The sequence below is a fragment of the Protopterus annectens genome, chromosome 1.part1 (assembly GCF_019279795.1).
Source record: "Protopterus annectens isolate FY-2018-M chromosome 1.part1, PAN1.0, whole genome shotgun sequence".
Taxonomy (NCBI): Eukaryota; Metazoa; Chordata; order Ceratodontiformes; family Protopteridae; genus Protopterus; species Protopterus annectens.
This window is the reverse complement of record NC_056726.1, coordinates 1,464,056,353-1,464,083,911: the sequence shown is the minus strand read 5'-3', so window position 1 is coordinate 1,464,083,911 and position 27,559 is coordinate 1,464,056,353. Positions and strand designations below refer to the sequence as shown.

The 27,559-nt window shown below is 44.8% G+C and overlaps 1 protein-coding gene across 1 annotated transcript in view; it reads right to left on the bottom strand.

Annotated features, from left to right (window-relative positions):
- Positions 1 to 27,559, bottom strand: part of HDAC1 (histone deacetylase 1) — a gene marked incomplete in the record, with an annotated part of 2,014,892 nt that overhangs the window by 1,262,424 nt on the left and 724,909 nt on the right. The window contains 1 exon segment of the mRNA XM_044082464.1: positions 15,827 to 15,919. Coding sequence (XP_043938399.1) covers positions 15,827 to 15,919 — 93 coding nt within the window.

Here is a 27,559-nt window from a genome sequence, read left to right as displayed (position 1 = left end):
AACCCAGACTGCAACAGTGAAGACACCAACATCTACATTTATGGTAGGTGTACACAACTGTACTATGTTCATCGTGTTTCACTGTTGCAGTCATGACTGTAGGGTAGAATCCCAAAGGTGAAATAAAGGGAGGTGGTCATAAAGAAGGGGCGGCTAGAAGGCCCTGCAACACTGCAGAGGCAAAGCCTGCCCTAGACTTAGAGTAGAGAGGTAGATTGTAGTGCTTAGAAAAAGTATGCACTGAACTCCAAGTTGCAGCTTCCAAAATGTCTTTGGTAGGAACTCCCCTGAGGAAGGCCGTAGAAGTGGCAGCCGCTCTGGTGGAATGAGTCCGTATACTTCCAGGGATTCGCTTTCCATGGTGTGAATAAAATCTGATTCCATGAGCAATCCATTTAGAAATGGTCTGTTTTGAAATGGCTTTACCTTGAACTTGAAGCATAAGAAACAAACAACTGTTCTGATTTTGATGTGCTTGGTTCTGTCCAGGTAAAAACGTAGTTGTCTGTGTACATCCAAGGAATGTAAGATCCTTTCCCCTTTATTTTGAGGAGTGGGGAAAAAGGTTGGCAAGTGGATAGTTTGATTTAAAGCCACTTTGGAAACCACCTTAGGCATGAAGGTAGGATTAGTCCTCAACGATACCCTGTCTTGATGAAAAATAATATAAGTTTCCACAGCCATAAGAGCTTGTAACTCTGAAACTCTCCTGGCAGAGGTTAGGGCTAACAAGATAACTGTCTTCCAAGATAAAAACTTGATGTCAGAAGCAGCAGCAGGCTCAAAAGGAGGCAAGGTTAGTTTTTCCAAAACATAGTTGAGATCCCAAGCAGGAATGGGAGGAGATCTAGGAGGTCTTAAGTTCTTAGCTCCTCTGAGAAACTGTCTCATGAGCTGGTGGGAAAAGATGGGAGGGTCTGTATTATAATGAGCAGAAATAGCAGAGGCATGTAACTTAATGGAAGAGAAAGAGACCCTTATGTAAGAGATCTGTCAAGTAAAGTAAAATTAAGGCAATGTTAGGAAGAAGAGGATCAGAATCCTGAGCCTGCATCCAGGAACAAAATCTTTTCCATTTTCCTGCATAAGATTTTCTAGTGCTAGAACAACTGGCTTCTAAAAGGACATCCATAACCTGCTTGGGTAGGAAAGAAGAAATCAAAGACCCTGGATTAACCAGGCCGCCAGGTTGAGAGTTGACATGAGTGTAGAACCTGACCCTGATGTTGGGACAGAAGGTTCGGAGACCGAGGTAAAACCCAAAGGGGCTCCAGACATAGGTTTTTGTTTTTTTTTTTTTTTTAGAGTTGGATACCAAAACTGCAGAGGCCAATTTGGAGCCAGCAAGATCATCATCTTGGGCTTGTCCTGTTTTATCTTCAATAAGACCTGTGGAAGAAGAGGAAGAGGCGGAAAGGCATCACCCGAGAGGTTCCTCCAACTGAATGACAGGGCATCCACTTTCCAAGCTTCTCTGGAAAGACCTGGTGCAAAAATTCTGTAGTTGATGATTGAGATGGGATGCAAAGAGGTCTATGTGAGGACATCCCCAGACTGCTGTTATCATCCTGAATATTTTGGTGTCCAGCATCCACTCGTGTGGATCCGAAAGGTTTCTGCTCAGACTGTCGGCAAGGAAATTTAGTTTCCCTGGCAGAAACTGAGCTTGAAGATCCAGACTGCAAGCAAGAGCTGTGTTCCATAGATCCATGGCTAGTCTGCAAAGGGGGTAGGAATGAGATCCCCCTTGCTTGTTTATGCACCACATAACTGTGGTGTTGTCTGTCCGTATTAGTAGTTGTCCTGGTTGTAAAAGATTACTGAAGGCCAATAGAGCCTTCTGAACGGCTAACATTTCCTTTAAATTGATATGCAGGTGCTTCTGATCCTTTGTCCAAAGGCCCTGCAGACAGTTGCCCTGAAAATGGGCTCCCCAGGCATAATCCGAGGCGTCCGTGGTTAGAATCTGAGTGGCAGGAGGCAGACGGAAGGGTTTCCCTTTGTTTAGAGCACATGCCCTGGACCACCAAAGAAATTCCTTTTGAAGGCAAGGAAGGAGAGAGATCAGTATGTCTAAACTGTGGCAATGCTGAGACCATACACTTTTTAGGTACCGCTGTATTTTCCTCATGTGTAGTCTTGCATATGGTACGAGAAGGATGCAGGAGGCCATGTAACCCAAAGCCTGTAGGAATTTTCTTGCAGATAGTTGAGTTAAAGTTGCCAAGGTTTTGAAAGTTGAAGCCAGCTGTAATTGTTTTTCGGATGTCAGAAATGCCATCTGGGTTGTGTTTAGAAAAGCACCCAGAAAAGTTATCTGTTGTGAGGGTGCCAAATTTGACTATGTTTACAGTGAATCCCAGGAACTTGAGAAGATTCTGAACAAATTCTAGATGCTGGAGTAAAACATCCTTGCTGTCTGCCTGAATAAGACAGTCATCCAGATAAGGGTAAATTTGAATTCCCTTGAGTCTGCAATAAGCTACTACTGGAGCCAGGCATTTGGTGAAGACCCTGGGCGCAGCAGACAATCCAAAGGGCAGCGCAGAGAATTGAAATTGCCTCGATCCGTCCTTGAACCTGAGGTATTTCCTGCGATCCTGCCTGATGGGAATGTGTAAATATGCCTCCTTTAAATCCAAAGTTACCATCCATGCATCTTTGGACAGCATTGGAAGTAGCTGCTGTAGAGTAAGCATCTTGAATTTTGGAATCTCTAGAAAGGTGTTCAAGACCGACAGATCCAGAATGGGTCTCCATGAGTTTAGCTTCCTGGGGACTAGAAAGAGCCTAGAGTAAAAACCTTTTCCCCATCTCTGAAAGTGGAACCAGTTCTATAGCATTCATAGCCAAAAGAGCTTCCACCTGGTTTAAGGCCTCCGTCCATTGATGTTTTGGAAGGTCTGGCCATCCGCTTGGCCTTGGCAAGGTATGAAGATGGAATTTGTAACCTCTTAAAACCACATCCAAAACCCACTTGTCTTGGGTTATTTGAGTCCAATTTTGATAAAAAAAAAGAGTGTTTTCCTCCGAGAGGGGCTTCCAGGCAAAAAGTTCCTGTAGCCCAACAGAGGGAGTCATTCAGTTTGTTTCCTTTGAGTTTGTGACCTGTCCTCTCCTCCCCTAGAGGTGGAAGCAGTCCACTGTCTTGGTCTATAAGAAGCTTGTGTTTGAGGCCTTCCTCTGGAGCGTCTATATCTACCCCTCTGAGGCCTGTCTGAAGTGGGAAAGGACCAATTTTTTGAAGGCCAATTCCTGCTAAATCTAGGTGGCTGTACTTGTAAGAAATTTTTAACTGTTTGCATGGATTTCGCCTTATCCTCCATCTTTTTAATCACCTCTTCAGCTTTTGATCCAAACAAAACATTATGCTGAACAAGAGCATCCAATAATTTAGCCTTTACTTGTTCAGGCAAATTTTGTTCCTTTAGCCATGCATGCCTTCTAATGACTGTACCGGAGGCAGCAGCCCTACAAGAAGCCTCCAAAGCATCAAATCCACAGTGTAAACCATGCATCCCAACTTGTTCAGTGGCATGCAATAAGTCATGTAATTCCTTATCTGCACAGGCAGAAATGGAAGTAAGCTTTTGTTTTAAAACAGACAAGAGAAATTGCTGTTATTTCAGCATATGAAACTGACAGTTTAAAGCCCTAATGGACAAAGTAGCAGAAGTGTACACCTTTTTGCCCCATCTTTCAAAGGATCGAGAATCCTTTTCAGTAGGAATGGGATTTTTGGCAGAAGCGGCCTTAACTCCCTTAGGACCCTGAGAAATGGTTTCAGGGTCAGCAGAAGGGTTCTTGTATAAAAACTGGTGGGAATCAGGAACCCTGTAATATTTATCAGGCTTAACAGGAGCAGGAGGAAAAGAGTCAGGGGTTAAATTAGCCTCCGAAAAGGCATCATCCACAATATCCAAAACAGGAGGAATAGCCAGGGGTCTATGTTGGGGAAGAAGAAGAAATTCCCTCAGTCTTTTCTTAGATTCCGAATACTCCTGTCCTTCCCAGTGGAAATGTTCCCTCATTTCATGTAAAGTTTCCCCAAAAGAGAAATCCTCAGGGGGAGAAGCTGAAGGAATGGATTCCTCAGCATCAGAATCCTCATAAGGAGGGAAAGAATATTCCTGGTCAGAAGAAGAAACTGAAGAAACAGAAGCCTGATCAGAGGAATCATAATAAACATCCTGCCTTGGCCTTTTATCTGGAGGGGGATGTGAACCCCTAATCATAGTAAGTAAATCCTCCGCCATCTTGAGTAACTGTTTCTGTGACTTGGGAGCCGGTTCAGAAGAGGCCTGTGTTGCAGTCTTTGATTTAGAAGGAGTCTTTGCCTTTGGCTTTGCCTTTATTAGAGGTTGAGTAGGCCTGAAAACCCCTTCGGAAGCCAGTGCCTGCATAGCGGCTCCGGACCCATCCGAAGGAGCATTGTCCGAAGGTCCTGCAATAGAATTATTTAAAGGCCTGGTTGGCTCCTCATGAGTCCGTTTTGGCCATCGGTTCTGAAATGGCCGACGACAGGGGCTGCAAAAGCACCTCACTGACAGCCGAACCTGAAGCTGGCTCCGCTTGTGCGCTATTAGATTTGGACCTCGGAGGCCTGTCTTTATCCTTGCGACGTTTGTGAACTCCGGTAGCCGGAACCATATCCAACGACATTTTGTAGTTAAAGCGCCTACCAAAGTAATGAAAAGCAAAACCGTACCTTCGCTTAATAGTACGTTGATTGAATCTCGCACAAAACCGACAACTAGCTACGTCGTGGTCAGGGCCTAAGCAAGGAATACAGTAAGAATGAAAACCCTTATGAGGTATTTGCTTCCCACATGAAATACAATTAACTTTTTCTGACATCGGACTGGAGCAAGAAAAAAGTTTCCCCAACGGGGTACTTAGCTTTGAGTAGAAGTCAGTCTTCGGACTGAAGTACGTTTAGAAAAAATTGTCAGGAGTCAGCCGACCGGCACTTGCGAACTGCTATCACCGCACAGCAAGAAAGACTGGAGAACATGGCGTCGGCTGTCAGCTTTGTACTCCTGGCGCTCTGACATCAGGGAGCATGGCTGACCAGCCGACGCCAGACCCAGACTTTGGGATTCTGGCCGACAGAGGACTGCCTGCCGGCAGGGGAGAACCCTACAGTCATGACTGCAACAGTGAAACACGAACATCTTAGATGTTTTACAAAAGTCATATGTTGTAAGAGGATGTCCTTGCTTTCTGCTTGGATGAGGCAGTCGTCCAGGTATGGGTATATTTGAATTCCTTTGTCTGCAGTATGCAATTACTGGTACCAGGCATTTTGTGAAGACCCTGGGCGCAGTAGATAAGCCAAAGGGCAGTGCAGAGAAATGGTAATGGGTTGAACCTGCAATGAAACGGAGTTTTCTGCAACTTTGTCTGATAGGGACATGCAGGTATGCCTCCTTGAGGTCCAACGTTACTAGCCATGCTTTCTTGGCCCAACATGGGAAGAAGCTGCTGTAGAGTTAGCATCTTGAATTTGGGTACTTGTAAGGAGTTTAGAATTGAAAGGTCCAGAATTGGTCTCCAGGCATTGTCCTTTCTGGGGACTAGAAAGAGTAGAGTAAAATCCTTGGCCTTGCTCTCATGTAGGTACCAGTTGAATGGCTCTCATATCCATGAGAGCTGTAATTTGTTTTTGTGCCTCTGCCCATTGATTTTGTGGCAGGTTTGGCATTCCTCTTCATTGGCAAGGTGTGGAAATGGAATCTGTATCCTCGTGAAATTATGTCTAGGACCCATTTGTCCTTTGTGACAACGTGCCAGTTGTCTGAAAAAGTCCGAGTTTTCCTCCCAAGGGAGCTGCCAAGAGAGTGTTGCTTGGCCAGATGAGGTGCAAGTCATTGAGTTTGCCTTCTGGTAGATTGGGGCCTGTCTTCTCCTCCCTTCTGTGTTGCAGTGCCCCATTGTCGAGGTTTGTATTGGGCTTGTAGTTGTCCTCTGCCTCTTGGACGTCTGTATTTACCCCTCTGTGGTCTGTCACTAGCTGGAAAGGACCAATTTTTAGTTGGCCAATTTCTGCTGAAGCGAGGGGGCTGTACCTGTAGAAAATCTTTGACTGTGTGCATAGATTTTTGCCTTATCCTTCATTTTCTTTAAGACTTCTTCTGCCTTAACTCCAAATAGAACATCCTGCTGTAAGGGAGCATCTACAAGCTTTGCTTTAACATGATCAGGCAGAGTGTTCCTTTAACCAAGCATGTCTACGTATAACAGACCCAGTGACAGCTGCTCTGCAGGAAGCCTCCAAAGAATCAAAACCACATCGTAAAGTATGTTTGCCCACCTGTTCAGCTGCATGCAAGAGATCCTGCGTTTCTTTCAATTCAGGCTGTTGAGGGAGTGCTCATTTTTTGTTTTAGCTGAGACAAGAAATTGCTGATATTTTAGCACGTGAAATTGGCAATTTAGTGCTCTCATAGCTAGAGTGGCTGAGGTGTAAACCTTTTTTCCCCCACCTGTCTAGTGCTCTGGAGTCCCTTTCAGAGGGTACAGGATTTTTTGCCATAGAAGCCTTAGCCCCTTTGGGACCCTGGGAGATGGTCTCTGGATCAGCAACAGGGCTTTTATAAAGGAATTTGTGGGAATCAGGCACTCTACAGTATCTGTCTGGTTTGGCTGGAGCAGGAGGCAGAGAATCTGGGTTCAAACTAGATTCTAAGTAAACATCATCCACAATGTCAAACTGGGGGGATAGCAAGTGGTCTGTGCTGGGGGAGTAAAAGAATCTCTGAGCCTTTTCTTTGAGTCAAAGTAGTCCTGACCTTCCCAGTGAAAATGTTCCCTCATAGTGTGTAAAGTTTCCCCAAAGAAGTAGTCTTCAGGAGGAGAAGCTGAGCGAATAGAATTCTCAGCATCAGAATCTTCATAAGGGGAGGAGGAGTAATCTTGGTCCTCAGAGGAGCCTGAGGAAATAGACACTTGATCAGAGGAGGCATAATCTTCCTCTCGTGTAGGCCTTTTGTCGGGTGGGGGTTGGTAACTCCTGATTAAAGAGATCAAATCTTCAGCCATTTTAAGCATCTGTTTCTTAGGCATGGGGATGAACAAAATGGCTGCGTCTGCCAAGCGCTGTCCGCCAAAGGCTTCGAAGCGGTCTCGGGTTCCAAATCTGTGGTAGTCAGGGACTGCGTCGGGAGTCTCACTGAAGACCAGTGAACCGGAGACCGGTCCAGCCGAGGCCTCGGAGTCTGGCTTGGGCCTAGGCTGCCTGTCCTTATCTTTGCGGTTTTTGTGCGCGCCGGTAGTCAGTTGCTCCGACGGCATTGTGTAGTTAAATTTTCTACCGTAGTGTCGTGTGAAATCAAAGCGTCTTTTTATAGTATGCTTCTTAAACCTAGCACAAAAATGACAACCAGTGACGTCGTGGTCTGGGCCTAGGCAAGGTATGCAGTAAGAGTGAAAATCCTTATGAGGTATTTGCTTCCCACAAGAAATACAATTGTTAACTTTTTCTGACATCGGTCTGAAGCAAGAAAAGTTTCCCCAACGGGGTACTTAGCTTTATTGAAGACTTCGGATCTGAAATTAGACTTAGAAAATCTCAGGAGTCGGCCAACCGGCACTTGCGAACTGCTTCTGCTTCGGGCACCACGCGGCAAGAAAGACTGAAGAAAATGGTGTCGGATGCATTATATATACCCCTGGCGCACTGACGTCAGGGAAGAAGAAACAGCAACAGATGCCGGACCAAGACTTTGGAATTCCGGCCGACTGCGGGACCGCCTGACGACGGGATAACCCAAGTGTGATGACTGCAGCAGGGTAACACAATGAACATCGCCCCATTTAGGATGTACCTTACAAGACACCTGCAACAGCTGGAAGGACCACAGAAGTACCTCACCACGAGGATCAACGGCCTCAAACAGATGCCCTATGCAGCTCGACTGAAGAAACTTCAGTTGTACTCTGTTGCATACCACCTACTCAGATGTGATCTCTGCCTGACATACAAGGCCATGTCCAACCCAGAATTGATGGACATGCTCCACCTAAAGAAAACCTTATCCCCTCCAGCAACATGCTCTAGGGATCTAAACCTCACCACAATAAATAGGACGTGCAGGAGGGAGATTTCTGTCCGAGACTTCCCATGCTTTGGAACAAGATCTCAATCTACATTAGGCAGAGCTCCCCGCTAACACTCTTCAAAAGAAACCTTGACGAGTGGATGGGAAACAAAGTTTATCTCAGGGATCACTTCAGTGGCTCTGCTGGACAGAGGCACAGGGAACTAACCTAAGGGGGCGGCGAAAGCCAACACATTCTGGCTATGCTTATAAATGCCTTCGGGCAGATAGCCTAGTACCCACCTATGAATCTAATGTAATAACAATGACTTCATTTCTGATTTCCTTGATTTTATAAATCTGTTTACACAACAGACAGCTCTATAACCATTAACCAATTTGTTGATATTAGAAAAACGCAAAGCTGATCTACCATATATCCAGGTCCTTAAATTAATCTACAGTTTTTCACTGTGTGCTGTATTAAACATTCCTTTCAATTTATGTCTCCCAAACCTCATATGCTTAGTTTTAATGCATTTATCATCCTATTTTCCTGTGCCCAAATGGTAAATTTAGTCATTCTTTTGCAGACATGCTTTATCTATAATAAATGTAAATCAGTTTACCCAATTTCAGGTCATCTGCAGATAGACTACAGAACACATCGGATGAAAATGTTAGGTCTGAAAGATGCAAAATAAAGGGCTTAGGACAAAGCCCTGTGGAACACCTTGACTAACCAGGAATTTCACCTATCCAATTACTGTATATTTACCATGTCCTATTTGTAAGCCATGCAGTTATACATCTTATCAAGACTGCATCAATACCTAGTTTTAATTTACTGATCAGTGTTTTGTGTATGACCCTGTCAAATGTTGAAATTAAATGTGCATAAATTACACCACAGCAAAATTTCATCCATGGCTGTTCAAGAACGAACAGTTGTGTAAAATCTTACTATAACCACAGATGTACTCTTCCATGTTGCAGTACTCTAGGTGTGGGATTTCATGCCCTCGGGCAACTCGCAAGTCAGCTGCTATATAAAATCTTCAGCTTGGTTGTTGCAGTGTGCTTGGGATGTCACACGTAGGGGTCACAAACCAGGGGCATTAAATGTGACATCTGCACGAAATTGAAGGCCAGCAGGCAGAAAGCAGGAAAAATGCCAGTTTCCAGGTGTGTGACTTGCAGACCTACTGTAATGGAGGTAGTACAGGGTAAGGAAAAGGATCTGGGGGGATTGGTGGGCAGGAAGGAATACTACAACATGGAAGAGAAGGACATCTATGGTTATGGTAAGATTTTACACAACTACTGTGTCCTTCTATTCCTATGTTGCAGTATTCTAGGTGTGGGAGCAAACCACAACGTATGCGGATGAGACGGAGGTGATAGATGAAGAGGGAGATGAAGAGGGTTCTACCAGACCCTACAGGATTACCCTGGTGAATCCTGTCCTAGCTCTGGAAACTTGGTCCAGTTTGTAATGCTTGGTGAAACTGGACAGTGACCCAAGTGGCTGCTTCCAAAAAGGATGCTGTCTAGGCCCTTCATGAAGGCCCTAGAGGTGGCCATAGCTCTAGCAGAACTGGCAGATTCCCCCTGGGGGTTCCCTTCCATCGTGAGTAGCAGAAGCAAATTGTTTCCTGATCCAGTATGCGATGGTTTGCTTGCAGAGTGCCTTGCCCAAGGCTCTGGGGTGGAAGGAGGCAAAGCTGGTTAGTCTTCCGGATGGTTTTGGTCTTGTCTAGGTAAAAACCCAAGTTGTCTGTGCATAACCAGGGAGTGCAGTATCCTCCCCCTCAGCCTTTAACAAAGGGGAAAGAACATGGGTAGATGAATGGATTGGTTGAGAGGTAATTGACCACCTTGGGCATAAAGGAGGGGCTGGTTTGCAGGGACACACTTTGTGAAGACTGTAGGGGGACAGGCCTTTAAGGCATGCAATTCTGATACTTTGCTGGCTGATGTGATGGCCACTAGTAGGACAGTCTTCCATGTGCACATCTAAGGAAAAATCCCCAGTGGGTTCAAATTGGTGCTGGGTTAATTTCTCTAACATGTAGTTAAGGTCGTAAGGCGGGGGGATAGGTTTCCTAGGTGGTCTCATGTACAAGACCCCCCTTAAAGAAGGGCTTTACATTGAGCCTGGCAACCAAGGTGGGATCCAGGGGAAGCAAGCAAGCTGATATAGCAGAGGTGTACTTTTACACAAGCAAAAGAAAGCACACTCTTAATTGACACAGGTAGTTTAGAACCAGGGGAACCTCAACAGAGCTGGGGTCCCTTTCCTTTGTTCAGACACCATTTTGCAAATCTTTCCCACTTAGAGAGGTAAGATTTTCTGGTGGTAGGTTTCCTTGCCTCCATTAGGACTGAAAGCACATCCACTGAATAGTGGTGTCTGAAAGGGATCAAAAGTTTATTACCCACAGAGTCAGAGACATCTAAGTGTGGGTGTAGGAGAGTTCCTTTGTCTTGTATCAGTACGTCCACCTTGTAGGGTAACTTAGCTAGTTTGTGAAGTAGGGAGAACCAGTGCTGCCTTGGCCAGTAGGGAGTCCCTAACAAGATCTTTGGTTTGTCCTTCTGAATTTTCAGGACTTTCTGAATCAGTGTGAATGGTGGGAGGGGCATAAAGGAACTCCCCCTCCCAGGGGAAGCTCAAAGCATCCCCTCTACATGCTAGAGGGAGTGGGTTTTTGAGCAGAAGTTCTGCAGTTGCTTGTTCTGGGGGGAGGCAAACAGGTCTATTTGTGGAGCACCCCGCCAGTGGAATAGGTCTAATATCTCCCTGCTTAGCATCCATTCGTGCCGAGGTGAGCAGGTCCTGCTAAAGAGATATTCTTGGTGGTTGTCCTGTGAGGGGATGTAGGCCGCTTGCAGGACTAAGTTGAGATGAGAGGCTAAGTCCCATATAGCAGGAATAATCTGCACAGCTGACAGGCCTTTGTTGCTCCCAGTTTGTTGAGGTACAACATCACCCGTAGTGTTGTCTGTGACAATCTGGAGCACCCCTGAAACCAGAAGAAGAGTGACTGTCTTGACAGCTAAGACTGCTGTAATTTCCCCGATACTGATGTGTTTGGCCAGAAGAGAGGGATGCCATTTTTCCTGAATCCTGTAAAAGGCCAGAGTTGCTCCCAAACCTGAATCTGAGGCATCTCTATGCATTACTTGGGCTGGGGTGAGTGGTTGTAGTGGGAGCCCTAGGTTCAGCCGCACTTGCTGGATCCACCAGCTGATTTCTGCTTTGACAGGGAAGGAGGGGGATGCCCTGCTCTAGGAAACAAAGGTGTTGGGACTAGGTGTTCTTCAGGAACCACTAACTTGCACATGTGCATTCTTGCCAGTGGTAGCTTGGAGTTGATTGCTGCCATTAATCTCAGGAGAAGAAGAAATTGCCTTGCAGTCACCTTTTGAGATAGTAGAGCTTTCTGGAAGTGGGAAGTCAAAGAACGAACCTTGTCCCGAGGTAGAAAGGCCTTTGTCTGTTCTGATTCTGCAGCCTAGGAAAATTTTGTTCTGGCTTAGGATCAGAGAGGATTTGGGGAGATTGATAGTGAATCCTAGGTTCTGTAGAAGGGACAGTGAAATGCAGATGCTTCAATAAAGCATCCCATGGACGCTGCCAGTATCAGAATATCATCCAGATACCAGATAAGGGTAAATCTGTAAACCTTGAGTTCTGCAGAATGCAATGGCTGGAGCTAGGCACTTTGTAAAGACTTTGGGGGGGGGGGGGGGGGGTGGATAAACCAAAGTGTAACACAGTAAATTGGAAATGAGAGGCAGGTCCAGAGAAATGCAGGAATTGTCTGTGGTAATTCCGGATGGGTATGTGCAGGTAAGGCCTACTTTAGGTCCAGGGTGGCCATGAGGGCCTTGGCTGTAATGAGGGGCAGCAGAGTGGGAAGAGAGCATTTTGAAAGCTGGTACCTCAAGATGAAGGTTTAGGAAGGACAGGTCTAAGATGGGTCTCTAGGGGACGTCTTTTCTGGGAGCCAGAAGAGGTGGGAGTAAAACCCCTTCCCATCCTGGAGGGACAGGTTCTATGGTGCCTAGTTTTAAAAGGTCTGCCCGAACTTGTGGCATGAGATGGGCCTGGTTTTTGGGGACAAGAGGAATGCCTCTTCTGGGTGGCTTCTCTTTCCAGGATAAGTACCCTTTTTGAAAAAAGTTTAAGACCCATTGGTCTGAAGTGGATTGCCAAAAGGGAAGACTGTGGGAAAGGCGGGCTGAAAGCAGAAGGTGGGGCAAGGCAGTCACGCATTACTGGCACCTCCTCTGTCCTGAAAGGGCCGTCTTGGTTGAGGTGGAGCAGAGTATCTGGAGTTGGTAGGTCTTCTAACCCCTCTCCTGGACCTGGAAGAGGAGGAGGGCTGAGGAGCATGTCTCACAAAGGTGGCCTTAGCAGTGTAGTTTCTATAATACTTTGGGATGGTTGACACCAGCAGGTGCTTGATGTGCTGGAGTTCTTTGATTTTTTTCTTGTAGATTTTTGAAAAGGTCAGCAGATTTGTTGAAAAGCACTTTGTGGGCCAGAAGGGCATCCAAGATCTTAGACTTGAAATCCTCATAGGTTCTGGAGTCTTAGCCAGGAGTTCCTCCTGAGGGCTGAGCAGATGCTGCAAACCTGGCGGATGCTTCTGCAGCACCACAGCGGCATCTGATGGAATGCCTGGCTACCTGTTGTGCCAAGGAAAGTTTGGCCGAGATGTCCATCTTGATGGGGCTTGTCAGGCAAGGATGCTAGTATGGAGGAGGCCTGAAAGAAAGTCTACTGCATACTTGGTCATGTGGGTCTGATAAGTTATGGCTCTGAAAGCCAAAGTTGAAGTCTATACCTTCTCCCCCATCCTATCAATGTACTTTATGTCTTTTGTCAGTGGGCAGTAGGGAGGGAGAGAGCAGCAGTCTAGATTGCTTATCTGCAGCTGTGGCAACAGCTGGGTCTGCCAAGGGTGCTTTGACCAGGAATTTTTGGTCCTCTAGTCCTTAACAGAAGCAGACAGGACGTTTAAAGGCCAGAGGCTGGGAGTCAGGGGCTTTGTAAGCAGCGTGGAAGGCATCCAAGTAAGCAGGCAGAACAAGAGGAACTGCTGAAGGGGAGGGGGATTCTAGTTGCAGCAGCTCAAAGCACCTTTTTTGGGAGTCTCATTTGGGACACATCCCATTTAAACTAATCCATCTTGGTGATGGTTTCACCAAAAGTAACGTCCTCAGAGGGAGAATCCCATTCCGCAGATTCCTCATCAGGAGTGTAATATTCCTAGGGGGGGGGGCAATCCAGGAAACAAAAAATGGACTCTGAGGATGAGAAGGAAGAATCATGTTCTTCTTTGACTTGAGGGGTCGCGGATGGGAGGGAAGAAGCTGAGGCAGGCCTAGTGCTCAGAAGAGGCAGGGAGGAGGTGGCTGAGGCTAAAGGACCATAAAGGCCTGCATGAGAGAAGAGGTGAAGACCCGCCAATCCAGTACTTCTGAATAGGTGGAGGTACATTTAGATTTTAGCTTCCATTTGGCCTGGGAGGAAGTAGAGAGGCCTGGCATCTGGTTTGACCAGTAACATCCTTAAGTCTGGATCCCTGCCGGAGGTACCACCGAAATTGGTTCCCCCTCTACAGACTGTCGATGTCTGGATAAGCTCAGCGGACGTGCCGGTCGTTGGCTGCAAAATTGCTTCCACGAGGGACTTTGCTGCAGTCGATGTATCTTCCGGGCATGTCTCAACCCCTAAAATGGCAACTGGCATTGCGTCGGGAAGCGGAGCAGCAGGTGAAGGCCTAGGAGCCTTGGCCTTCTTGCACAAGGGTTCAGGTGCGACCTCCGATGTAGGATCCATCCTAAGGGCTAACCTCTTAAGGCGCTGGTTCTCCAGGTAGAAGTTTAACGTGGCTAGAATTCTGTGCAAGGTCTTGGGCACAAATGACTGACAAATACCACAGGAGTGATAGTGTTCCCAGCCTAGGCAAAAAAACACACCTGTCATGGGTGCCTTAATGGGGTATCTGGCACCCACATTAGTACTTCCCTTTTTCCCCATCAGTTAAAGGCTACAACAACCAAACGTTAGCAAGAATAGTCAAAAATAAGAAAAATAGAAACCCAACGGTTTACTTATCTTAGGATGCGGCATCTGTGGAGAAGCGATCGTAAGATGCGAATGTCTGCAGCTGAAAAGTTCAGAGGATTGTGCGTGCAGACGTCACATTTAAGGCCCCTGGTTTATGGCCCTATGTGTGACGTCCCACGCACACTGCAACAGCCAAGCTGAAGCTTTTGTATAGCAGCATACGTACGAGTTGCCTTAGGGCATGAAATCCCACACCTAGAATACTGCAACATAGAAATAGGACATCACGTTACAGGTGATTTTCAACATTCATGCTGGCAAATGTCAAGTCCCAACCTATCCACTTCTGACAACTTATCCCATTAACATCTCCATTATTTTTCTACAACATGAAAATAGACTTAAGAGACTATATGACTGTGGGTTTGTCCTACTCCCTTCAGACAGGTATAATAAGTGCAAGTCTCCAGTCTTCAGGACTCTCCACACTTGTATGATTTAGTAAATAAAGATACTCAAGTTCTTACTGAAGTGTTCTCAAGTCACCATTACTAATTCAGTCTCCTCCCTGTGCTTTGATTGGATCCAGTTCGATAAAATGTGACATGGCCTGCTGGTCCACTCAAGATGGGCATTTGCTGATGCCCTAAGTCTGAGGAAAGACCCATTCTTTGCTGGGAACCATCTGAAAGCTCTGGCAGTCAAAACTGAAGGTGAACATATAGTTGTAACCAAACCAATGGACAAGAAAATACAACCATAACTACTATAAGTCACCACTATGATTTACTATTTAACCCAGAAACACTAAAAAATGTGGAAGTTGGTCTTTGTGGTTCTACCAGTTACCATAAGCCCCTCTCTGACCATCAGCCCATTTGCACCTTCACCAGGCGAGAGCTAAGAGATGCCATCCAGGCAAGACAGATGGTTCTCCATTTTTCTCCTGACCTTAATATGCAGGCACTCATCAAACCAGAGGGAGAATATGTAAAATAGGTTGATAGGAGGTAGGCATCCTTGACTTCTGCTTGGAGTGAAATCTACAGGCAGCTGGGCCCCACCCCTGCATCATAAGTAGTGGTCTCCCTGAAATCCACCAGATTATACTTTGTGCCTACAAATGCACTTAAACCCCACATTCACCCTAGGGATAGGTAAGCAGGCCACACCACTTCATCCCTCCCCCTCTCTAACACAGAACCAGACTAAATGTGGAAAGTTAAAAGACCAAGCCGCCAAAGGGGAGCGCAAATGACAGACCTGTAACTGAAGGGGAAGAAACTAAGGACTGTATCTGTGGTTGGAAAAAGTGTTTACTAACCATTCATTCTTGGGGGAGGGCGTGCTATTAAAACATGGGATAGGGCTGTTGCAAAGCTCACTGCCACTTTTACTACCACCAAAAATAAACAGTCTCCTCCCAATAAAATAGAAATTGAGTGAGCAGAATAAGCCACTGATGTTTCAAATATTGGACATCCCCACTAAACAGACTTCCTGCAGTCTTACCACACAGCATGCAAACGTTGGCACAGGCATGTGTACCCACTAGCTCCACAATTAACCATTTCAAGCCACTTCTCTGCACCGTTGGATACTAGAGTCTTAGTCTCTATACAAGATAACAGAAAATCAGAGGGTATTCTTAAAACCCAACACCATAAACACTTTGATCCATTTGAAGTTCTAAGATACTTACTGGTTTGAAAATTGCTTCATAAGACTCGTCATCTATACCATCTCTGAGAGGATAATTCACTGCATAGTATTTCCCCTTGCCAGCTCCAATGTCCTACAACAGGAAACAGAATTATACTATAAATTTAAAGCACTAGAGCAGAGCGCCACATATCCCTGCCATACATTAAAAAAGCATCTCATTTCAGTTTCGGCATACTCTCAAAATGTGAAGCACAATCAGTTTCCAATTTTACAGCACTTCAAATTATTAATAGTGCTCAGACCCCAACGTTTACAGACCGTACACATACCAGTGATAAAGCAAATCAGTATAGCTTCATAGGTTCATAGATTAGTACTAGGCTAATTGCCCTTGCAAGCCATTTTAAGCCTAGCCAATTATCCCTTGTGAGACTCAAAGCCTGCACCTTGTGTTTGTAAGGCAAACACCTTAACCACTAGGCCACCCCTCCCATGACCAACTTAACTCCTTAACACCTATATGGTGAGGAATATCACACATCTAGCAACCTACACACCTCTGATTACAGAGTAACTTCTGAAAAATAAAACTAAACATTGTGAATAAAAGCTATTAACTGTAAAACAACAATGTTATAAGTATTCACAGTAATACTTCGTACATAGCCTTTTCCATAAGTACTTTATTACAATGTACACCAACCTCATTTTCTAAACTTTCACAAACTTTCATCTTGAAAACTATACAACCTCGACACAGACTGAAACAGACAAGATTCTGCACAAGTACTCTTAAGTGCAGGTTTGAAATTTACAGAAATATAAAAAACATGTTTAATTATATAATTAGCAATACAAATACTGGAGAAGAAACTCACTATACATCAGTTCTCTTCAAACTCCAAGGTTTCACCTAATGCCATACAGTTCGTAAGTTACCTGACTTTTGAAGTACACATGGAAAACAAAGGTTAAGTTATTCGATCTGTGTTAATCTTCATTCATTACTGACTGGTGTCAGTTCCGTCCTCAGAATAGAGTCGGCAGTTGCAACAAGCTCGCACAAGCCAAAAAAACCTATCACGCTAAGCTTACCCATAGTACCCCTGTCTCATCACAGTCAAGAGTTTGCCCACAAGAAAGCGGAGGCTTTATCTGAGCAAATTCCTTCTCAAGGAACTTGGGCCAAATCCGAACCTCCAGGAGTCTTCCAGAAGGGGATGGGTGGGATGTAATGAATGAATATCAACACTACAGATGGAACGTTATAACAAGTACGTACAGTTGTGTACACTTACCAGAAATGTAGATGTTAAGAGTGTATTCACTGTTGCAGTCATCACACTCAGGTTATCTGCTTGCAGGTAGCCCTCATTCGGCCTGAATACTAGAGCCTCGGGATTTCTGCATCGGATGCTGTCACTTCTTCTATGACATCAGGTAGTCTGGTATAAAAAAGTACAGTTGTGTACCTACCATAAATGTAGATGTTAGAGTGTATTCACTGTTGCAGTCATTACTCTTGGGTTATCCTGCTGGCAGGCTACCCTCAGTCAGCCAGAATTCCAAAGTCTAGGTCCGGCGTCTGTTGCTGTCACCTCTTCCCTGATGTCAGTGCACCAGGGGTATTAAAAGATGCAGCAGACGCCATTTTCTTCAGTTTTTCTTGCCCCAGATATCAGGTGCCCCAAATAGGTAGGCTAAAAAATATATCAATAAGAAATGCATGCACAAAAATAACATTTCCTTCATCTACAAGCAAATACACCAAAAAGGTTGTATAGGATAGAGAAGTGCAGATAAGTCCCAGCAAAGAGAAGTGGGATGGTGGGTGGGTAACCTGGACTGCAACAGTGAATACACTAACATCTACATTTATGGTAGGTAAACAACTGTACTATGTTAATCGTGTTTCACTGTTGCAGTCATTACTCTTGGGTAGAATACCAAAGCTGAGGATGGGTGGCTGGGCTAAACAGGATTAGGAGAGGTTAGGAGGCCCTGCAGAACTGCAGTGGCAAAGCCTGCTCTGGACTTAGAGAGGCAAGTAGTAGTGCTTTGTAAAGGTGTGCACTGAAGTCCAAGTTGCAGCCTCTAAGATTTCTTTAGTTGGTACTCGTCTGAGGAAGGCTGCTGAAGTGGCTGCTGCTCTGGTGGAATGAGGCCTAATGACCTTGGGCACCGATTTGCCGTGTTGGAAACAGCAGAAACGGATGCAATGGCCTATCCATTTAGAAATGGTCTGTTCTGAGATGCCTTTCCTCGTGATCCTGCAGCATATGACACAAAGTTGCTCAGTCTTTCTGAAAGCTTTAGTTCTGTCCAAGTAGAAGTGCAACTGCCCGTGTATGTTCAAAGAATGCAGAATTTTCTCACCCTTATGTGGATTTGGGTAAAAGGTAGGCAAGTGAATGGTTTGGTCGAGGGCCACACTGGACACCACCTTAGGCATAAATGTAGGGTTTGTCCTCAGAGAAACCCTGTCTGGATGAAAAATGATGAAAGGTTCCACAGCCATGAGTGCTTGTAACTCCGAGACTCGCCTTGCAGAGGTTATGGCTAGGAGCAGAGCTGTTTTCCAGGATAAGAATTTTATATCTGCTGTTGATGCTGGCTCGAAAGGAGGAAGTGTGAGTTTTTCCAACACATAACTGAGGTCCCAGGCCGGAACTGGTGCTCTCCTTGGAGGCCTAATGTTTTTGGCCCCTCTGAGGTACTGCCTTAAAGGATGAGAAAAGATAGGTGGTTCTGTATTGTAATGTGCTGAAATGGCAGAGGCATAAATCTTAATTGATGAGAAAGGCCTTTGTTCAGCATCTCAGTTAGGTATTGTAAAATCTGAGGAATATTCGGTACAGACGCGTCAATGCAAGCACAGAATCTTCCAATTTTCTGCATAAGATTTTCTGGTACTGGGCCTCCTGGCCTCCAAGATAACATCCATAACAGCTTTTGAAAGAGGAGTGTTCTGAATGGCTACGTTATCCGCCATGCTGCCAGATTTAAGGTACTTTGTTGGCTGTGCAGGATCGGACTGTTTTGTTGGGTCAGCAAGTGAGAAGTTTGAGGCCATATCCATGCTGGACCTTTAGACAAGCTCTTTAGGATTGGGTACCAGTTCTGGCGTGGCCAGTCTGGTGCAATCAGAATCATTTTTTGGCTTCTCTTGTCTGACCTTTAGTAGTAGTCTGGGAAGGAGAGGCAGTGGGGGAAAGCATATACTGTTAGATTTTTCCAGCTGAATGATGGGGCGTCCACTTTCCATGCTTACTTGTGATAAATCCTTCTGCAAAATCTCTGCAATTGACAGTTGTGAGGGGAGGCAAATAGATCTAGGTCTGGGCATCCCCATTTCCTTATGCTGAAGACTTGTGGATCCAGTTTCCATTCGTGGGGATCCATGAGGTTTCTGCTTAGTCTGCCAGAGTATTTGTTTTTCCTGGCAGAAATTGTGCTTGCAGGTGAACTTGAAAAGCCAATGCTGTATCCCATAAGGTCACTGCTTGTCTGCAGAGGGGGTAGGAATGTGTACCTCCCTGCTTATGTACCACATGACCGTAGTGTTGTCTGTCTTTATCAGTAACTGTCCTGGATGAAGCAGGTCCTTGAAAGCTGTCAGGGCATTTTGAACAGCTAGCATCTCTGATTGATGTGAAGATGCATCTGGTTTGCAGGCCATGTGCCCTGAATACATTTTCCTGCCACATGGGCCCCCCAGGCATAATCTGATGCATCCGTTGTCAGTGTCTGGCTGTGGGTAAACTGAATGGCAGACCCTTGTGGTGACAGGCTTCTGCCCATCGAAACTCCTGTTGTAGACAGGGAATGAGAGTGCAATTACTGTCTCCAGGCTGTGGCAATGCCGAGTCCAAACTTTTCAGATACCATTGTAGTTTCCTCATATGCAGTCTGGCATATGGAATTAGTAGAATGCAGGATGCCATGAAACCCAAGGCCTGCAGAATTTTCCTTGCAGATAAGCGGGTTTTTGTTGCCAATTTCTTATCTAGGCAGGTGTATTTAAGCTTGCACCCAGGAATATCTCTGGAGAGGGCACTAGTTTTGATTTCTTTTCATTTACTGTGTACCCTAGGCCAATTAGTAATCTTTTTACAAGCGCCAGATGCTTTAGGAGAGTGTCTTTGTTCTCTGCTTGAATTAGGCAGTCGTCCAAGTAAGGATATATTTGAATTCCTTTTTGTCTGCAAAACGCAATTACTGGTGCCAGGCATTTTCTGAAGACCCTGGGCGCAGCAGATAAGCCAAAGGGCAGTGCAGAGAATTGGTAATGCATTGAGCCAGCTATGAATCTGAGGTATCTTCTGCAAGATTGTCTGATTGGGACATGCAGGTATGCCTCTTAGGTCCAAAGTTACGAGCCAAGTCCTCTTGCCCAGCATGGGCAGTAGCTGCTGTAGAGTCAACATCTTGAATCTTGGAACTTCCAGAAACGTATTTAGTATAGACAGGTCCAGAATTGGTCTCCAGGTTTTGTCCTTCCTGGGTACTAGGAAAAGTCTGGAGTAAAATCCTTGCCCCTGCTCTTGTTGTGGTACTTGCTGAATGGCTCATGTCCATGAGGGCTGTAATTTGCTTTTGTGCCTCTTGCCCATTGATTGTGTGGCAGGTCTGGCATGCCCTTTGACCTTGGTAGTGTGAGAAAATGGAACCTGTAGCCTTGGGACACTGTTCAGGACCTATTTGTCTTGGGTAACCATTTGCCAATTTGATGAAAAAAGTGCTAGTTTTCCCCCTAAGGGGGTTGTCAAAAGAAAACTGCTTGGAACTGGTAGAGGGAAGTCATTGGGACTGTTTCCTGCAAGGATGTGATTTGTCTTCTCCGCTTTTGGAGGTAGGAGCACCCCATTGTTTAGGCCTGTATGAGCCTTGGGGCTGAGATCTGCCTCTGGGACGCCTGTACCTGCCTCTTTGTGGTCTGAGACTGGAAAGGACCAATTTTTAGAAGGCCAGTTCCTGCTAAACCTGGGTGGCTGTACCTGTAAGAAATCCTTGACTGTCTGCATGGATTTTGCTTTATCCTCCATTTTTTCAACACCTCTTCTGCTTTAGTACCAAAGTATCATGTTGTAATGGTGCATCTAATAATTTTGCTTTAACATGATCAGGCAGATTCTGTTCCTTTAACCAAGCATGCCTTCTAATAACAGAACCTGTAACAGCGGCCCTGCAAGAGTCCTCCAGTGAATCATAACCACATTGCAAAATATGCTTTCCCACTTGTTCAGTTGCATGCAATAAATCCTGCAATTCCTTGTTTTCTGAACATTCAGTATTTGTCAACATTTTCTGTTTTAGTGACATTAAATATTGCTGATATTTAAGCATATGAAACTGACAATTTAAAGCCCTTACAGCCAGGGTGGCAGAAGTGTAAACTTCCCCCCCCCCATCTGTCTAGAGCCCTAGAATCCCTATCAGAGGGGACAGAGTTTTTTCAGTGGAAGCTTTAACCCCCTTGGGACTCCGAGATATAGTTTCTGGGTCAGCAGCGGGGTTTTTATATAGGAATTTATGAGAATCCGGGACCCTGTAGCATCTGTCTGGCTTAGCAGGTGCAGGGGGTAGAGAGTCAGGAGACAGACCGGACTCTAAAAATACATCTACAATGTCTAGAAACAGGTGGAATAGCAAGGGGTCTGTGCTGAGGAAGAAGCAGAAAGTCTGAGCCTTTTCTTACATTCAGAATAATCTTGGCTCTCCCAGTGGAAATGCTCCCTCATAGTATGCAGGGTTTCCCCAAAAGAATAGTCCTCGGGAGGAGAGGCTAAAGGAATGGATTCTTCAGCATCAGAATCCTCATAAGGAAGCATGGAGTAATCCTGTTCAGAACAGGAATCAGGAAATAGATACCTGATCAGAAGAATCATACTCTCTCTCTTGCCTAGGCCTCTTATCAGGAGGGGGATGGGAGCCCCTGATCAAAGTAATTAGGTCTTCGGCCATTTTGAGCATCTGTTTTTTAGGCATGGAAGTCTGAGTAGAAGAATGCTGTACTTGTTTCTTTGTCTTTAGAGCTGCTTTAGTCTGTCTTTGAAGCTGAAGATGGCTTAAACTTGCCCGTTCCTGGCTGCTGTGCATCCCTGGCTGCGAGTGTGTTCTTCGCTCTCTTGCCCTGAATCTCCCCCTGTGTTTTTGCCTGGGTGGATACTGGACCCAACCAAAGCTGTACTCCCTATTGCTATAGCAATAAATACCCTGTGCTGCTTCAACTTCCTTGAGGATAACGCTCCCGAGAGGCTCTCTAAAAGATCTCAAGAAAGTATGTGTTTTTGCTAAGCCTGAAACTCCTGTACTCCTACTAGCTGAAGTCATATTCTCCCTGTCTGGAGTGCCAGCAGCCTAACCCCCCCCCCCCAACTCTACTCCTTGTCCTCCATACCTCACTCTTTCCCTGTACTGTTGCTCCCTTCTCCCCTCATCTTCCTAGCCCTATTTTATTCTTTATCCCCTGGTGAGTAAATAGCTTCTATCCACTAGAGGATATCCCTTGATAATAGACTTATACTGATCTTGACATTCTCTCCTTCAGACTCATAATTCTCACATCTCAGTCCCTCACTCTTTCCCCTGATACTTTTAGTCCACTTTCCCTACCATATCTAGGCCCTCTCCACTTACCCCTCTACTACTTACCCTTCTTGAACACTGCTCTACTGATAGTTTTTCGCTCCTCTTCTGCTCCACTGGGCTCTACCCGCTCCCCTACCCTGCCCCCAATTCCCACACACCCCCAACACGTCTACCTTTATCCCTCCATAAACCACACCCACTGCTACTCTACTCCAATCATTAACATACATCTAGGCACACCTTCCTTTTTTCCCGCCAAAACCAGCCCTCATACAAACCCCTATCATCATCTTTCCTGACCTAATACCACTCCTTCCCACACCACCCCCCCCATATACAGTACAACTCTCCACATACTTATAATAGATAGGAAATCTACCTGCTGCTCTATACTTAGTGTCCTCTATACACCATATAACTCTACTCACTATTATTCTGTCATCTCGTTCCCAACATGCTTTCAAAACTGTCTCATCCCCCTTTTTCTTTTATTTCTCCTCTCCTCATTCTATTGCCACCATCTCTCCCAACCCACTTTTCCCCTACACTCCCAACACTTTCACATAACTAATTATCAGAACTCACCTCTCACATTCATACTCTATTTCCTCCTTTTTGTATCCCTCTAACAATCTCCTTCTGTTCCAATACAAACTTTTCTCCTACCATACATTCCCCAATACAAACTTTTCTCCTACCATACATTCCCCATTTTTATAACTAGCAAATCCCTCCAATTTACAACAGAACCCAATCTCTTTACCTTGCTATCTGCCCACAAACTGTTCCATACTACATCTTATTAGCACTCTCATTTCTGGTGATATCCACCCAAACCCAGGCCCCCCCCCTATAACAGCCACAAATAAATCATTATTTACTTCCCTAAACTCCCAAAGTATAGTAAATAAAGTCCCAAACCTCCATGCTTGGCTCATACACAATAAACCTGACATCCTGTCTATTTCTGAAACCTGGTTAAAACCACATATGACTGAGATCATTCCCCCAAACTACTCCATCATTAGGAAAGACAGGTCTCTCAAAAAGGGTGGAGGGGTTGCCCTCATATATTCATCCTCCCTAGCAGTCACTCCCTACAATAAACCTACTCCACACTAACAATGCTGAACTTCTCCTTACTCTACTACAAATCAACAATCACAAACACATATGTCTAGCTTCCCTTTATATACCCCCAGGGGATAATATCTCCACTCTCGAACTTATCCTTTCTTGGATTTCTAGTAACATTAGCAACGAAACCATAATCCTAGGAGATGTAAACATCAACTGGGCCTGTATTCAATCTCCAACAAACTCCTTAAATATTAACCTTTACAATTTCTCTCAACTAATCAACTCAGTAACTCGCCCTGCAAAAAACCTCTCCAGTGGAAGTATACTGGATTGGATCCTTGTCTCCCATCCTCACTATTTCTCAAACAGTGGCACCCTTCCAGACTCCCTTAGTGATCATTCACCCATATTCACCAACCGACTTCCCACTGTCCTTCAACAAACCCACAGCTATATTACTATCCGTGACCAGAAAAAGTTCAACCCAACTACCTTCGTAAATTCTTTACAAGCAATTAATTGGAACTGTCTAAAAACACTACCACTAGACATGGCAGTGTCACACTTCAATACATTCTTGAAATTACTTGACTCACAAGCTCCCTTAAGGACAAAGAGTAAAAACAAAATCAGCCCCCTGGCTCTCTAAACATACTCTTGCTATGATGAGACAGAGATAAAGTCTGGGCACGCTACCAGAAACTTAAGACAGATCTGCTCCTTAACGAATATAAAATGCTTCGAAATAAAGTAAAGAAACTCATCACTTCTGATCGACAAAACTATTTCTCTACACTCCAAAACCATAATATAAACAACCCTCAGAAATTCTGGAAAGGGATCTCTACTCTCCTTCATCCTAGTACACCAGATACTCCCACCCCTGACTCAAATGCCTCTGAACTAGATCTGGCCACCCAATTTAACTCATTTTTTATTGACTATTTCCAAATTGACCTCTTCATTCTCCAACCCCACCATATTCTCTAACACCCCCTCACCCTCCCCTCACACTATCTTTCTCCACTTCTTCCTGCTTCCCATCCTCTAACTCCTCTACCTCTTCTACTACCCAACCTTTACCCCAAGCACCTCCACCTTCCAACTCTCCCAACTCCACTATCCTCTCATTAAATCCCATGCCTACATCTACTATAAAGAAACTCCTTCTGAAATTGAAACCATGTACCAACGCCACTGATAATATCCCTTCCTACTTTCTTAGTATAGCTGCTGAAACACTTGCATATCCCATTAGCATCTTAATTAACCGCTCCCTAAAAGAATGCACAGTTCCCCAAATTTGGAAACAGGCATATATTATTCCCCTCCACAAAGGGAGCAACAATAACAATGTCACTAACTTCCGTCCCATAGCCATTCTGTCCCCCATTTCTAAAATCCTAGAAAAATGTGTCCATCTTCAACTTCTCCTCATCTCCTAGAAAATCATCTTATAACTCCCACACAGCACGGCTTCAGACCTAATCACAGCACTATGACAGCCCTCCTCTCCTTCCTTGAAACAGTAAATAGAGCTCGTGACTCTGGCCTGCTTGTTTCTACCTTACTACTCGACCTCTCCAAAGCCTTCGATACCATCTCACACAGCCTGCTCTTAACTAAACTCTCAGAACTTAACCTTTCTTCCTCCTCCTTACACTGGTTCTCTAGTTACCTATCCAACCGAACTCAAGCAGTAAAATGGAAAAAAGCTACCTCCTCATTCCTTAGTACCCCCACAGGTGTTCCACAAGGCTCCATTCTAGGTCCCGTTCTCTTCAACATATTTATAAATGACTTCCACAAATCAATCCCATTCTCAAACATCATCCAATATGCAGACGATTCAACTATCATTTGCTCATCCACCTCTTATCACCACACTTCAAAAACTAACTCAAGATGCTTTCTCTACAACAGAGAAATGAATGTTAAATAATCACCTAGCTCTCAACGCCTCCAAGACCAAGCTTATGATATTTACTCCTTCTAAAACTACTTCTCTCAATATGAATACATTTTCAATCAGTAGCCAAAATAACTCACCCCTAGAAATGGTTTCAGAGACCAAGCTACTTGGGGTACTAATTGACAACCAACTTAAATTTACCTCTCACTTACAAAAAAATATCAAAAAAACCATCAAAAACTTGGCATGCGTTATAGACAAAATGCCTGCCTTACCTCTGCTACTAAAATAACTCGCAACTTCCTTCCTTATCCCCTCCCTTCTCTATGGCGCCCCACTCCTAACTAATCTTCAGTCCTCTCTCAAAAAACAACTTTCCTCTTGCTACAACAAAATTGCAAAATTCGCCACCAGCCACAAGTCTTCCACCCACCACTGTCTTTCCCTCCAGAAACTAAAATGGCTAGAACTTCCCAATCAATTAACTTACACTCAACTAACTCTAGCCCATAAGCTTATTCTCAACCCCTCCCTCTGTCCTTCCCTCTCTACTGCCTTTAAAATGCACCTACCCAATAGAGTATTAAGATCAAACAATCAAAACCTACTCAAAGTCCATAAACCTATACATCCCCCAGGCAAAAACCTTCTATCCTTCAACCTAGCTCACCTCTGGAACTCCCTTCCTCCACTCATCCGCACCACCTCTAATCACTCTGCTTTCAAAAAATCTCTTTATACACATCTAGCATCACAGTGGGAATGCTCCTGCTCCCACCCTACATAACCTACTCTACTCCTTCTCACACCCCTCCCTGCTCTGCTTACATCTTTAATATACCCTGAAAATTCAATAGAATTTATTAAACAAGTCCTTATGTTTCTTCCTCCCCCACTATATTATGTCTTTGTACCTCCTCTTCCTTTTTAGTAACTATGTTTTCCTAACTTTTCTGTATAAATGGATATTTTTGCTGTGCTAAATAGTTAATATGTTTTTCTGCACAATGTATTTAACTGTATACTTGCTGTACTATTTGATATTGTCTTCTTTTTTACTACCTGCTGTACCTATTATGTAACTTTGAATGTATTTTGGAGCTTTTCTCCCCAGGACTCCATTGAAAACGGGTTCATTTGGCCCAATGGACTATCCTGGTAAACCAACTGCAATAAATAAATAAATAAATAAATAAATAATATATAGTTGTGTAGGTCTGAAGACACCCTCAGAAGCCGATGCCTGCTCAGCGGCTCCGGGCCCATCTGAGGGAGTGATTTCAGAGTGTCCAATACCTTGAGTTTCCAGAGGCCCAATCGGCTCCACGTGGGAGTCTATAGCGGGTGCCAGGGGCTGGGAAAGCGCCTCACTGAGAACCGGTGACTGGCCTAGTAGAGGCTTCATTGTCGGTTTTGGACCTCTGATGCCTATCCTTGTCCTTGCATTTTTTGTAAACTCCGTTTGTCGGTTGTTCCGACGGCATTAGATAATTAAATCTTCAGCCAAAGTAATGAAATGCAAAATCGAACAGACGCCTGATTGGTTGGTTAAATCTAGCACAAAACAGACAGCTAGCAACGTTGCGATCAGGGCCTAGGCAAGGAATACAGTAAGAGTGAAAATCCTTATGAGGTATTTGCTTCCCACAAGAAATACAATTGTTAACTTTTTCTGACATAGGTCTGGAGCAAGAAAAAAGTTTCCCCAATGGGGTACTTAGCTTTAATGAAGACTTCGGTTCTGAAATTTGGATTTGAAAATCTCGAGTTGGCTGACCGGCAATTGAACTGCTTTTGCTTCGGGCACCGCACAGCAAGAAAGACAGAGGAAAATGGCATTGGCTGCATCTTTTATACCCCTGGCGCACTGACATCAGAGAAGAGGCGACAGCAACCGACGACGGACCTAGACTTCGGAACTCTGGCCGACTGAGGGTAGCCTGCCAGCAGGATAACCCAAGAGTAATGACTGCAACAGTGAAACACTATGAACATCATGCAGCTGACGCCATTACATCAGTTTTTCTTGCCCCAGATGTCAGGAGCCCCCCAAAATAGGAAGCAATTACCTGGTATGAACACCTCCATTAGAAAGTAAATACCACTGCCATAAGATATGGCCAAAAAAATAAGAGGGCATGTAGAAAGAATAGAAGTCAGGGGGGCAGAGGGAGGGTAACTAGGACT